The sequence below is a fragment of the Manacus candei genome, unplaced genomic scaffold (assembly GCF_025592945.1).
Source record: "Manacus candei isolate 608988 ecotype Guabito, Panama unplaced genomic scaffold, ASM2559294v1 h1tg000056l, whole genome shotgun sequence".
NCBI lineage: Eukaryota > Metazoa > Chordata > Aves > Passeriformes > Pipridae > Manacus > Manacus candei.
The window spans coordinates 8,600,103-8,614,215 of record NW_026138104.1 but is presented as its reverse complement, the minus strand read 5'-3'; the positions used below and the strand labels follow the sequence as shown (position 1 = coordinate 8,614,215).

Genomic DNA, 14,113 nt, shown 5'->3' with positions numbered 1-14,113 from the left:
TCTGATTCTTTCATCCTGGTGAGGCCCTGTGCCGCCACTGACTCATGACTCCCCCCGGGACCTACTGGTTCTTTTTCTTCTTTTCATCGGAGAGGTCTCTGCTTGCTGGGAGAGGAGGGGAAAGCCTTGGAACACCATCATCTGGGAACAGTGAGTCCTGCAGGGGTGAGCTGCTTTTCCTTCTGCCTTTCTCCCACTGGGGGGAAGGGTCTCCGTTTTTTTTCCTTTCGGCTTCTCCCGCGATTCGAGACCCCCCACCCGCGTGGTGACCACCAGGGGCCAACAGCACCCCCTGCAGACCACGATTAGGACTGCACTAAAGGACAGAGAAGTATTCATTCAGACTTTTTTTGTTGGTTTTTTTTTTTCTAGGACTACTGTCTAGGTTTTTTTGTGTGTTCTATTACTGTTTTTGCCAACATACATATATCTTTTAATAAAGGGTTGTTATTTCTTCTGTTTTTTCCACACTTCCTCGATTAAAACCCCTTAATTTTGAATTTACAATTGCTGAGAGAGAGGAGTTTGGTCTATCTCAGAACTCATCCTCTTTAGCAAACATTCCAGTCCCCTCAGACTGAGACATAGTACTAAGTAAAGATTAATCAAAAATGCTGCTTCCTACTTGATCAAAGACATTTATAACTTTTGTGCAATACAAAGTACTTTTCTCACTGTAGACTTATCTAGAAACACTTGGTCTGAACTGAAGAAACTAACTGAAGAGGGACCATGTTTGAAGCAGTAGATAAGACTGTCATCCCCTAATGAATTTCAGGTACATAAAGTCACAGTTCATGACTGCATGCATGAAAACTGTATTCTGTATTTGACTTCAATGCATACTATTTGCTGTTAAGTTTGCAATAGAAGATGCTTTCTTACAAGTATGAAAATTATTTATTATAGTAAGATTTAAAACTGAATACAATGCTCTGATTTTTAATCATAATGCATTTTAAAGTATGCTGGAATTTCTAGAATTGGACCAATATTGCATAAGTATCATGAAATTTGTCTGCCTGTGGGTTCTGCTTTCAAAAGTGTGAGGTAGGTCTCACTGGAAGAAAATAAGGGCATGTGTTAGGATTAGGAAAATTTAAAGTAGGGGAGTGGATGGGGACAAAAAAATAAGATGATACACTTTAGGTTTTGCTTTTTAAACTCTTTTACTATTCTTGTTCCTTTTTGCTTTCATAAAAATGGTTAATTAATAAAGAAAAACAGTTGCTTTACTGCATGTTTTGCACCTGGTAAATTTTTAATATTTTTACAAACATAAGGAAAAATATCAAGCTTTATTATTTGAGAAGAAATCTTGAAATTCCCAATATCTAAAAGACTTTCAAAAAGATACCACTATTGATACACAATTCACAATTAAATTAATTTGATAATGAAATTAACTTGAAAATATTTTTAAAAAGGAAAAATACAAAAAGACTATAATAATTACAAAAATAATCATGCTGCTTTACATGTATATTCATAATTTAGAGGTGCAAACACTAACAAGTCAAACTATTGACTGAGATTAATACAGCTAATGCAATGACAGAAGAACCTGGTGTGGGGTCTTGCGGGTCATTGCAGAAGAATACATTCAGCATCACCAGATGTTCTACCCCATCTGCAACGACGTATTCTGAGATGCTACAAAAGTCTGAGTATGTTCAAAGTTACACAATTCCTGGAGGACAAGATTCCTACAGCCGGCTCTCATTTTCTGCACTTTTGACCGTACCATTCTTCTTCTGAACTACTCCATTTGCATTGCTTGTTTCTTCTAAAACTACCACTAAACTTGACAGAGTTGTGTGAGGATCAAGCAGTTTCAGAAGAGGTATGTCCACCTTTCTCTCTTGAAACACACGGTTCTGAATTGTCATAGCTAACATAGAGTCTATGCCCAAAGATGAAAGTGGTGTATTCATGGTTAGTTCCTCGGGGTTCAATCCAGTGAGGTCACTCACCAGGGAGGTGATGTAGTCTTCCGATTTGACAAAGGCAGTATCTGGGACTTGAGTTTCCTCAGGGGTTTCAAGCTTGTTACTGAAATGTTCTGACATAAGTGATATGAAGCGAGTTTTGAGTGAACTTATCTGAGTAAAAACATGATGATATAAAGTTTGAAAGTTCAATTTGACGGCAGCTTGCTGTGGGTTATTCGTAAGTAAGCTTTTCCTGAGATACTCATGAATTTCATGCACTTGCAGAATGTCTATGCCCTTGGATCTCAGAATGCTCTGGATGTGGTTTTGATTGAGCAGAATGCCAAGGTTCAAAGCACCCCAGTTAATGGATTGGCCTGAAAGCCCACGGTTCCTCCTGTAGAGGCAGAAGAGATCCAGGAAAGAGTTTGCAGCTGCATAGTTTGTCTGGGTCGCATTGCCCAGAAAGGAAGCAACAGAGGAGTAGCACACAAAGTAGTCAAGCTCCTGGCCTCTGGTAGCCCAATGAAGATTTAGAGTCCCTGCTACTTTTGGACTCAGCACTTTCTGAAAGTCAGCCAAGGTCAGAACTTCAAGGTGGCCATCGTGTAAAGCAACAGCACCTTGAAATACACCTTTGATCGGACTCCCCACAAAGGTGTTTGCAATGGACTTGAAAGCTTTCTCAACATCACCGGTCAAAGTCACGTCACACTGCACAAACACTACTTTGCTCCCTTTGTACTGCTGCTGCAAAGCCTTCATCTCTTCTTGCTTCTCATGGCTCAGAATTCTCCTGGAGAGTATTGCAATACACCCTCCTCCATTCTCGGCTATGAATTTCACCGTTTCAAAGCCGAGTCCAGTGAGCCCTCCCACTACTACATAAACAGCATTCTGCTTAAACAGCTGCTTCTGGGGTTGGTACAACGGTATGTCTGATAGCATGCTGATGTCCTTCTGCCTTCTCAGTACAGCAAGGGGGACAGAAGTGCACGTGAAATAGGACATCACAGAGTTTAGCCTTTCAAAGTTCTCCGTCTGCTGAAAAACGGAACCTGAGAGACGTCTAAACCGTTTCATATCCATGGAACTGACCCAGACATGTACAGTCTTCTGCAATTCCTTCAGAGGTGCTTTCTGGAAAATGCTGGCAAGGGTAAGGATGTGGAAGCTGATGTTTTCATGACCAATTTCACTGACATTCTGGATACATTCAGACTGTCGATTGCCACACACGATCACCACATCTTTAAGAAAGTACATGTGGGCCAGATCCTCCCAAGACAGTCTGTTGACAGGAGGAAGAACAACAAGAGCATTGCACAGGTTTATATACTGGAACCTATCAGGGGTGGGCCTCGCAAGGACTGTTCTCCAACCCATCTCTTCTGCTGCTGCACAAAGAACATGGCACAAAACCGATAACGGCTCTGTAGTAATAATCCCCAATGTTCTGCCATGTTTCCCCTTGGGTAATCTCTGAGTGAAGATTTCCCAGGCAATGATGAAGTAGGACACACAAGGGACATTCTGGAAGAATGGGAATTTCTTTACATTGAAACAAACTATTCCTGGAATCCGAACCCTGGATGATGCAGCAGTGGGATAACATGAAACCACGTGATCTCCCACTTTTACTTTTTTCACATCAGTTCCTGTTGCTGTTACTGTGCCACTGAAATCAAGAGCTAAAAGTCTGTGTTTGTCTCCTGCTTGCGAGTTCCAATACAGTGTATTACCAAAGTTGCAACTAGAAACACTAATGGGAAAATAATCTTCTGAGTGGACACAAATTTTATCCACTTGAATTTCAACACTCTGTTTGTCAAGCTGAGTAGCAGTGCTGGTGGATAGTTCACCAGACAAGTCTTTCGCTGTGTACGGATCAGACGTGTACAAAGTGAACGTCTGCGACTTCTGGAGAGATCTTACAGGTTGGATGTAATCTGCATCTATAAAAGGTGTGTGTCTGATTTCAGACACATAAATTCTTCCTTGGCTGATGCAAACTTCTGGATAATCCCCACCTCTGCATTTGACAAGGACATCTGCTAGCACTGAGATGTCCAGGGAACTGCAAGAGCTGAGGTCAATCAACTGAAATGTGATTTCTGGAACTTCAACAACACAAGTTCTGGTCATGCCATACAGTACAAACCCACAGTTAACGTGGTCTACGTATCTTTCTGTTGTTCTGTAAGTGATCACTCTGACTGAACAGGGGGACGTTTTCTCTCTTAATGCCACCACTACTTGGCGATAGGCTTCACAACACTTTGCCAACTGATCTACCACTTTGCTTGGGAAATCTTCATTTAACTTTTGAATTCCCCACAGGAAGAGAATTTCATCATAATCCTCAACCTCTGCTCTCATTTTATTCATTGTGCGACCTTCCAAGAGCGCTTCCCAATCTTCATACATAACATATCTTGAAGCAGGATGCAAGTACTTTTTGAGCTGCTCGGCTATCCCAAATTTGTCTGCAAACACTAGGACTCTGGGCTTAACCCCCAGATGTCCAATTGTCTGTGAAAGAGAGACTTCCTTCCACTTGTTTTCAAACAGGAACTCGTTGTCTCTGGAAGATGCTTCTTTCATGAAAGTGATGGCAACGCGTTTGAGCTCAGCCAAAACAGAGCCATGTTTGTCCAAAAAGCATCCACAGACCTCTAGGCAGTTCCCAGTGGACTTGCTTGTTCTCATATATATCATCATTTCTTCCTCCAGCGGCCGGAGCACCACCAGGCTGCCTATCCCTGAAGGAAAACCTGCTCTGGACTGGAATGTCCTTGAGGTCAAGACAGCAGTCATCTGCAGAAAACAGTCCAGCAGCACTGGGTGGATACAGTAGCTGTACATCTCTCTGACAGTCTCCTTGTTCACCTTTACGCTTGTTATAGCTTCCTTTAGTTCCTGGCAATAATACACATCACTGAGCTGCCTAAATATGGAGCCATACTGAAAGCCAACCTGAGACAGTGCTTCATAAACCTCCTCTCTGCTAATCACTGATCTGCACCTTTGATAGATGTCTTGGAAGGAGATGGTGCTTTCTTCCACCACAGCTTCAGGTCCTTTTGCCACTTGGCCGGCAGCATAAACTGCATTGGAGGAAGAGAGAATCTCAAAGGCTGTCACATCTTTTTGCACACTCAGCTTGATACTCAACACTTGGGAACTCTGAGTGAGAACACAGGGGGCAGAAAAAACAATACTCAGCTGGCAAGTACTCAGAGGTACTTTAGGCCTTGAGCTGCTCATCACAGAGGCCAGACCAAGCTCTGCATAAAAAGCACCGGGGACTAAGGCCACCCCATTGTTCTTGTGCTCGTATAAGTATGGTGTTGCGTCCTGAGACAGCAGGCAGCCAAACTCCATGTTGTCACTGTTTATGCCATAAATCAAAGGATGACTGGCGTTGACACCCCTTTGCTTTGCTTGTTGACGGAAATCCAGATAAGCCATGAGTTTTTGGCGATCAAATTGATAGCGTGGAATGGCCACTGGAACACTTTGATACCCATTATAGAAGTGCTGCCACTTGGGATTATATCCCAGTTCAAACAGATTTCCTACCAGGGTGAGGAGCGTCTGATATTCTGCGTCAGTTTCCAAAGAGGAGAACACCTTTGTGCCTTTTCCTAGAGTTTCCTTTATGCTTCGCTGCAATGCTCGGTGAGGACTTATTTCCACAAACACCACGTTTTCCCTGTCTCTAGCTGCACTTTGGATGGCTTGACTGAAAGCAACAGGCTCACGAGTATGCCGGGCCCAGAATTTGCCACAAGCAAAGTCATTTTCAGATGCAGCCACCCCTGTCAGCGTTGAAATCACTTCAATTTCCCCCTTCTGCTTTCCTAAAGGCTCTATCTTCTCCTCCAGCTCCTCAAGTATCATATCCATGCTGGGGCTGTGGTACGCAGCTGGGACATTTAAAACATGAAGGAAGATGTTTCTCTGTCTGAAAGCTTGAGCTAACTCTCTCTGGACAGTTTCCACTGAGTCTACATTCCCAGACAAGGTGCAGGAAACTGGGCTGTTGAAAGCAGCAATGCAGACCTTTCCCGAGTAGGGATGCAGACGTTCAGCAATCTCTTGAACGGGGATGTTTCCAACCACCAACATTCTGCCACTGGCAGTCTTTGCCTGCAGCCTGCTCCGGTGATAAATCACTTGGACTGCATCTGCCAGGGACAGGTACCCAGCAATATGAGCAGCGGCAACTTCCCCCACCGAGTGGCCAACAACAGCAACAGGCTTAATGCCCCAGTACTTCAGGAGGGAAGCTACGGCAACCTGCAGGGTAAAAAGCAAGGGCTGGGAGAGCTCTGGATTCAACAAATCCTGTGGGCTATGATCCCTTGCTGACAGGACGCTGACGGCAGTGTGTTGCCGAAAAAGGTCTTCTATTTCCTTACACTTGTCTCTGAACACTGGCTCTGAGCTCAGCAGAGCCTCGCTGAACTCCTTCAGCGTTACGCCGTTGCCACAGAACACGAACACCAGCTGTGGTTCCACCTTGGACATGGCAGGTTCAGTGCTGGCTGACTTAAGCTCTTGCTGCAAGTGTTGGAGGGAATTTGTGACAAACGCTTTCCGGTACCTATAGTTGGCATGGCTTCTTCTGCAGGCAGAGGTATAGGCCAGGCTTGGGAGAGTCACAGAGTTTCTTGTGCTCAGCTGCTCAGCTGTGTCAGCCATTGTCATCTGAAGGGACTTACTTGATGCTGCTGACAGCAGAAATAATTCAAGGGGCCTCTTAAACGCAGGAAGAGGCTCTGGCTGCTTGACCTGTCTGACTACAATGTGAGCATTGGTTCCTCCAAACCCAAAGCAGTTGATGCCAGCTACTCTTCCATACTCGCTGGATTCTTCCCAGGGCTCTACAGCTGTGGCAACAGCAAGGTTTAGTTTCTCTGTATCGATGCTGCTCATCTCCTTTGAGTAATGCAAGGATGGAACAATCTTTCCATGATGCATCATCAGAAGCACTTTGATTAACCCGGCTGCTCCGGCAGCTGATTCGGTGTGCCCAATATTTCCTTTCACTGAACCAATTTTCAGAATGGAAGCTTGGGAAGACCTGTTTTTACCAATGACACTTCCTAAGCTTTCAGCCTCAATAGGATCTCCAGCAGCAGTTCCTGTACCGTGCGCTTCAATGTACTGCACAACTGAGGGATCGACACGACTTCCGTAAATGCTGCGCAGTAACTTCTCTTGCTCTGTTGGAGATGGTCTTGTGATCGGAGTTGTGGACCTACCGTTCTGATTTACTGCACTGATGTTTATCACACCCCAGATTTTGCTGTAGTCTTCCTTTGCCTGTTTCATAAAAATTAAATTATTTTTAATTAACTCATGCTCTCTCTGTAGAGGACAGAACAAAACAACACAACAAATCCAAGAACTGACAGAGTATGATGCTGACTTCTAACTGTGTGACCCCTGTCCCATGGTAGGGGACGAACATAAATATTTAATGCTCAAGAAACCCTTCATTAATCTTAAACATGAATTGGAAAATCTTCTCTGGAAAAGTAATTATTAGAGCTGAAGATACAAGATAAAGGCAAGCAAACAGTCTTATTTTAGGCTGCTTCACAAGAAAGCTTACCTTTTTCAGTGGTTTGAGGAAAACAACACCGCAGCCTTCTCCCCTTCCATAGCCATCTGCTTTTTTGGAGAAGGGTTTGCTTATTCCCTCTGGAGAGATCATCTTTGCTTTACTGAGAGATACAAAGGTGCGGGGATCTATTATGCAGTTCACCCCACCACAGATTGCTGCCTCACAGTCTCCTGCAGTAAAACAGAAACATACTCATGTTGAGATGGCCCAGGTGATAGACAGAAACAGTAGCAATCCTAATTTCATTGTCCAGCATCTCTTCAGACCCAGTACCTGATTTAATGGCTCGCAAGGCATAGTGCAGAGCAAAAAGAAAAGATGAACAGGCAGTGTCAATAGTCAGGGACGGTCCAGTCAGATTAAATGTGAATGACACCCTGTTAGCAGCAATGCTCATGGCTGTTCCCGTACCATCATAATGATTTATTGCACTCACTGCTCTGCTTGTTACGATTTCATAGTCTCGATTCATAAGTCCTGTAAAATATAAGATATGTGTCAAGTTAACCCAGGCCAACAACAGGGACGTACAGCTCTAAACCTGATGGTGTGTTTTGGTTTTCAGTTTTAATAGTAAACCATGTGGCACCAGTGCTCCTGTGATGAACCTTTGCTTCAACACAAGTCAAAGGCAAAATTATACTGGAAAACAGTATATTGGAAAAAAGTGTAGGCCTGTGCAGAAGCCCAGAAGATAAGGGGCTAATATGTTCATCTCAAACACCGATAGCCAGAGAGCCATGGAGCCAAACAGTGACTGCTGGTAATAACCAAGAACTGTCGAAAGAACAAGATGTGACTGGAGAAGGGGGCCAGAAGGGGACAGAGGTAGAGCAGCACTTTTCTAGGATAAACATCCTTGTTCTAGTCTGTTGAGACACAGTCCCAGAATCACAAAATCACTGAATCAATTAGGTTGGAAAAGACCTCTGAGATCATCAAGTCCAGCCTATGACCGAATACCACCACATCAACTAGACCGTAGCACTTAAGTGCCATGCCCAGTCTTTCCTTAAACATCTCCAGGGATGGTGACTCCACCACCTCTCCAGCCCATTCCAATATCCAATCACCTTTTTTGTGAAGAATTTCTTCTTAATGTCCAACCTAAACTTCCCCTGGTGCAGCTTAAGACTATGTCCTCTTGTTTTGTCTCTAGTTGCCTGGGAAAAGAGACCAACCCCCACCAGGCTAAACCCTCCTTTCAGGGTGTTGTAGAGAGCGATAAGATCACCCCTGAACCTCCTCTTCTTGAGACTAAACAACCTCAGCTCCCTCAGCCTCTCCTCACAGGACATGCCCTCGAGACCCTTCACCAGCTTTGCTGCCCTTCTCTGGATCTGCCTCAATGTACTTCCTGAATTGAGGGGCCCAGAACTGGACACAGTACTCAAGGTGTGGCCTCACCAGTGCCAAGTATAGGAGAAGAATCACTTTCCTAGTCCTGCTGGCCACACTATTGTTGATACAGGCCAGGATGCCATTGGCCTTCTTGGTCACCTGGACACAGCTGCTTCATGTTCAGCAACTTTGACCAGCACCTCCAGGGCCTTTTCCACTGGGCCACTTTCCAACCACTCTGTCCCCATCAACAAACAAAAGACAGTATCAGCACAGAAGCGGGCACGAACTGTCGACCAAAGGTCAATCTAGTGCAGGGGGGGATCAAGACCACCCAAGACTCACAAACTCTCCAACCCATTTCCAGAAAGGTCTCAAAGAACGGACTGCTCATGATAACTACTTCACATGGAAAGCAAGAAACCTGTCTTCAGGGTGGGGAAACCTGTCTATAAAAAGGTACCCCCACCAAGCCTGGGGGGCACTCCCAGGAATCCGGATGCTGGAACCACGACTGGTGATCTCTTCATCTTTTCTTTTCTTTCTTTCTTTCTTTCTTTCTTTCTTTCTTTCTTTCTTTCTTTCTTTCTTCCTTTCTTTCTTCCTTCCTTTCATTCTTTCTTTCTTTTTCTCTCTTTCTCTCTCTCTTTCTCTCCCTCTTTCTCTCTTCCCCTCTTTAACTCATCTCTTCCTTTCTCTCTTCACTTTCACCCTACCCCTTTAACCAAAACCACTGCCATGTGCTTATATAGTAGGTCAGGGACTGACATACCAATTGCCATGCCAGCTTTGTAATTTACTAATAAAACTGTGATTTTATGCAGACTGGAGCATTTATGAATCTTGGGTGTTCCCTTCCCCTTAAGGGTGGGACATCACAGCCTGGCTTGGGAGTATCATTCTTGGGAAGGGTTGGGGAGGCAGTTTAATTGTTTCCTGCTTGCACTTCAGTACTTGAAGACAAGAAGAGGAGCACCTAAAAGAGATACAGGAATTGTATCATGAACTTCTAGAGCCTAGTAATTCTCTCCAAAGATAACCAGGAGTACCATAGCACAGTAGCCTTAGATCTCCAGTGCTGGACATATCTGGAAAGTTTATGAAGGAGTGCTCCAGTCTTTGGGAGGCTCCAACACACTTTCTTTGACATGAAATTTTCATCTTACCAACAAAAACACCTGTTTTGGTGCCACTGACAGCTTCTACAGGGACTCCTGCATCCTCCAGGGCTTTGTATGTGCATTCTATCAGTAACTTCTGCTGAGGATCCATGCGTTCAGCTTCCATGTTATTAATCCCAAACAGGTGGTTGTCAAAGGAATTAAATCTAAAATGCACAGACCAGAAAATAGTACAATATATGTTTACTTCTAGACTCACAGTACACATTTTTTGCAATTTCACTAAAAGCAAAGCAACAACTGTTGTTTAGGCCACAATCCCCATTTATGAAATTTAGGAAAAAATGTGTCTAGGCCAAGGATGTTTGATGTCCCACCACAGAAGATGTGTTTTTATCAATGATTATGCATTGCAGAGGTAAGAGCCCACTCCTAGACATTTTTATTTGCATGGTTATTCCACTAGTACCAACAGGACTGCTCAGATTATGAAATGTGCAGAATGAGTCTCCCTCTCCTGTAATGTGGTCTTAGCCAAGGAGTTATAAACAAATATTGTCTTCTACCTTATTTTAAGCCAATACAGACCCATGCTTTACAGTTTACAACCAATAGCTAGAGCATCAGCTCAAGTGTTTCCAAGAGATACCCCTACTTCTCTAACAGCAAATTCCAAATACTTTGTGTGTATGTGTTTCTTTACAAACATCTTCAGAGTAGGCCCACGCTTACAAAAGACCAAGTCCAACCTTAATCTTGTACCCCAAGATCACATTTGTGTGGCCTTCTATCATCCCTTGATTTCAGTGCAGAATTCAATATCTAACATGGGACTAATCACTGAAGGAATTCTGTGCCCTACAATTCAACCCTACCGAGTGTTAATCCCAGAAGCCAATAAGATTTTTTTTGGGCATGTCAACTTCTCATTTCATTAAAGGTCTGCAGCCTGAGCATTTAATTTGAATGTAGAATTCAAATAAAAGACAAATCTGTTGACCATAATAATTTGCTATTCTTCACATCAGTCACAGCCTCTGAACAGCTGTACCCATAGTCTAAGTACAACAAAAATCAGTGGCACAGGGCAGCAGCAGACTCACTCATTGAGAAGAGCAGCTCGCGTTGTACATATTTTTCCTGGCTTGTTATCATCTGGATCATACCACTCTTTGGCATTAAATCTCTCAGGGGGGATTTCCACTGTGCAGTTTTTGCCTTCCTCCAGCACTTTCCAGAAACTGTCAATTCCATCTCCTGTTGTACAAAGTTTTTAAAATAGATTAAATTATGGGCTCCCCCTCCCTCGCAGACTCAGAAATGCACAATCAGCTACAAGGAACTCCCACAGGTAAATCTGGTTGCTTACATAGAATTGCCAGAGAAAGAACAGATCATTCTTTAGTGAGAGGAAATTGAAAAGCATGACTGGTCCCTTCACTGTTTGTCTAAAAGCAAAGGAACCCCACAAAATCCTTAACCACCTTCTCTTCCCCATTTCCCTACTGTCTCACTGCACCCACAGTACATACTGCAACAAAGCAGGAAGTTTTCTTTTAGGAAAACCCAACCTATCCATATTACAGGCACAGCTGGTGATACTGTCTGGCCCTCGATCTGTCCTGTCCCTATGGATGCAGAGTCCTGCACCAATGCACAGGCCCCCAGACAGTGCCCCTGCAGAAAGTTCAAATCATCCCAGACCCATCCAGTTCCTTTGTAGGAGTTTTGTGTGCAGCTCAATGCCCCGCCCACTGCCAGCACTGCACATCGGTCGGTCAGTCTGTCTGTCTGTCTGTCTGTCAGCAGACTAATTTGAACCAACTAGTTTCCACCACAGCACGACCTTTTAAAAACATCCTACAAGTAGAAAAGCAACACATTCTACTAAGGGAGGAACATGTTGTTTTCCTCCATTTCAACACTAATAAATAACTCTGCTTTTCCATGTTCACTCACAGCCAGCTTTGCTTTTACCCCAAACTTACCTCCAGGAAAGTTGCATCCTATTCCAACAATAGCAACTTCGTCTGCAGTCTCAATCTCCATCTTCTGCGCTGCACAATATAGGTGCAGTGTCAGTCAGATCAAACAATTATGCATTTCCCATTACATAAATCTTAGCTTAAAAGGTGAACTTCTCACAAACACATATACCACTTACACTTGTTCAAAGCTTCATTCATCTTAAATGAGCTACTGTTGGTTGTGATGACAACGACACTCCCCACAGGGGACCGGAGCTGTGCTGTATTTTTCTTGCTGTCCCTCCCTTCAGGGGAAAATCCCCCCAAACTCCCTCATTGACAGACACTTCCTTTTTACTGTTTAACCTCTGCTACTCCTGCCAGTTGATCTGCTCTTGAGCCTTTCCTTAGATTAGTTCTGCATTTCTTCTTCTCTACAGAAGTGGCCAGTGCATTGGCCAAGTCAGACTTTCAGCTCTATTGTCTCTATCCTATTCACAAAGCACATCTCCCACACAGACTCTGCAAATTACCACTTTAAACCAGACCATGTAAACAGGTAACCAATGACCAAGTTGCTGAAGGAACAAAAGGTGCATCTTCCACGCTCCGGAAAAGTGCCTGGAAAGCAACACCTCATTCCCTGGATCCCAAGGCTGCCTAGCTTTTGTCTAAAGCAGCTTCATCTGCAGGCACAGGTTGACCCCCACAGACCACACTGAGAGCCACATGATCTCACTGTTCCTGACAATGCACAGTCTCCAGGTAGCCCCACTACAGCCGTACAAGTAACTGGCTTTCAGCTCATTTGCAGCTCCACAGGGAAAGATTTTTGTTGCAAAACGACTCACAATAATACATGAATTTTTTCAACCAATTAGATGGCAAAAAAAAATAATTCTTTGGGATCAAATTAAATACCTCAGTGTAGAATTGACAGATGATTATTTTTCCTTAATTCTGGGAAAGGAACTTGTCAGATAAAAATCAGCTCAACTGAACCAATTAGAACTCACTAGGATGCCCACCTCAGATGATACAAGTTTTCCTGGAGTTGCTTCAACTCACAAAGAGGAGAAGATGCCTTTTGAAAGGTTTTGGGGGGGATTCTTGGCAGTGGGATAGATTCTCATCTCAGTCATACCACAGAACATCCCAAAGAGCCCTTCTCAGTCACTGACTGACAGTAATGAAGCAAAGATGAGACTGTTTGACAGCCCCACGTTATCATTTCTTAGAGGTTTGTTTTGAAAGGTGAAATTAAGAATAACTGCTCAGATTCACACTTTGAAAAATTTACTTCCCAGATCCATTAACTAAGACTGAAAAAGATAAAAAGACACCTAGCAAGAATAAGGAGACCAGAATCTGGTTCTCTAGGAGTAAATTCTATTTTACCAATAATACAAATTCTGAAATGCTATAACAATTGTTTCCTTTTGGTTCTTTCAAAATTGTCTATGATTTCTATGATTCTATTATTTCTTATTTTAATGTAATTGATAAGCTAAAGCTGCAAAGCCCAACAAAGATGCTTTTATCACAAAGGTACTTTTAAGCACTGTTCTTAAGTTAGCACTCAAATAGCAAATAATAGAAAAATAAGGACTTTCCAATCATAACATAAAACATGTCTTTGGCATCTAGAGAGTTATCCAGTGAGCCATGGAGCTCTTACCTTATAACATCCCAGCAGGGTGGAGTAATAGGCTGAGTCTCTGGAAGTAGTTTATATAGGATTCTGTGTGGTTTCTTATCCAAACATACATGCTAAATCATGACGAAATTGCTAACGCCTTTTAAAGAAATGAAAGCAAATGCGACTAGTCAGTGACCCTGACTAACGTTCAAAACTACTTCCCTGAAGCAATAAATTTGTAGGTTATCAGGTTTACATGAGGTCAGGAGTAATATCTCTGTCTTATCTAATGTTGTACAGTTAGTGCAACAATTACTTTGAGATACCTTGTTATGAACTATAGAATCACAGAACGGTTTGCAACCGTTTCCGTTGGAAAGAATCTTAAATATCTTTTAACTCCAAACCCCCTGCCATGGGTGAGGCACATTCCACTAGACCAGTTTGCTCAAAGCCCCATGCAGCCTTGAACACTTGAA

At 43.3% G+C, this 14,113-nt stretch overlaps 1 protein-coding gene across 2 annotated transcripts; it reads right to left on the bottom strand.

The window, feature by feature from the left end:
* Window positions 1-1,260: 1,260 nt before the first annotated feature.
* Window positions 1,261-13,688, bottom strand: LOC127477648 (phthioceranic/hydroxyphthioceranic acid synthase-like). 2 transcript variants are annotated; one of them, XM_051802239.1, is made up of 7 exons: window positions 13,674-13,688; window positions 12,017-12,085; window positions 11,132-11,285; window positions 10,074-10,234; window positions 7,840-8,043; window positions 7,555-7,736; window positions 1,261-7,262 (listed from the first exon to the last, which is right to left on the bottom strand). In XM_051802239.1, exons 2-7 carry the CDS (start codon window positions 12,075-12,077, stop codon window positions 1,707-1,709), a joined length of 6,318 nt encoding a protein of 2,105 aa, XP_051658199.1. In that variant the 5' UTR covers window positions 12,078-12,085; window positions 13,674-13,688; the 3' UTR covers window positions 1,261-1,706. The 2 variants fall into 2 exon arrangements, with proteins under 2 accessions (XP_051658199.1, XP_051658198.1); XM_051802238.1 differs by lacking the exon at window positions 13,674-13,688 and adding an exon at window positions 12,193-12,230.
* Window positions 13,689-14,113: the final 425 nt, after the last annotated feature.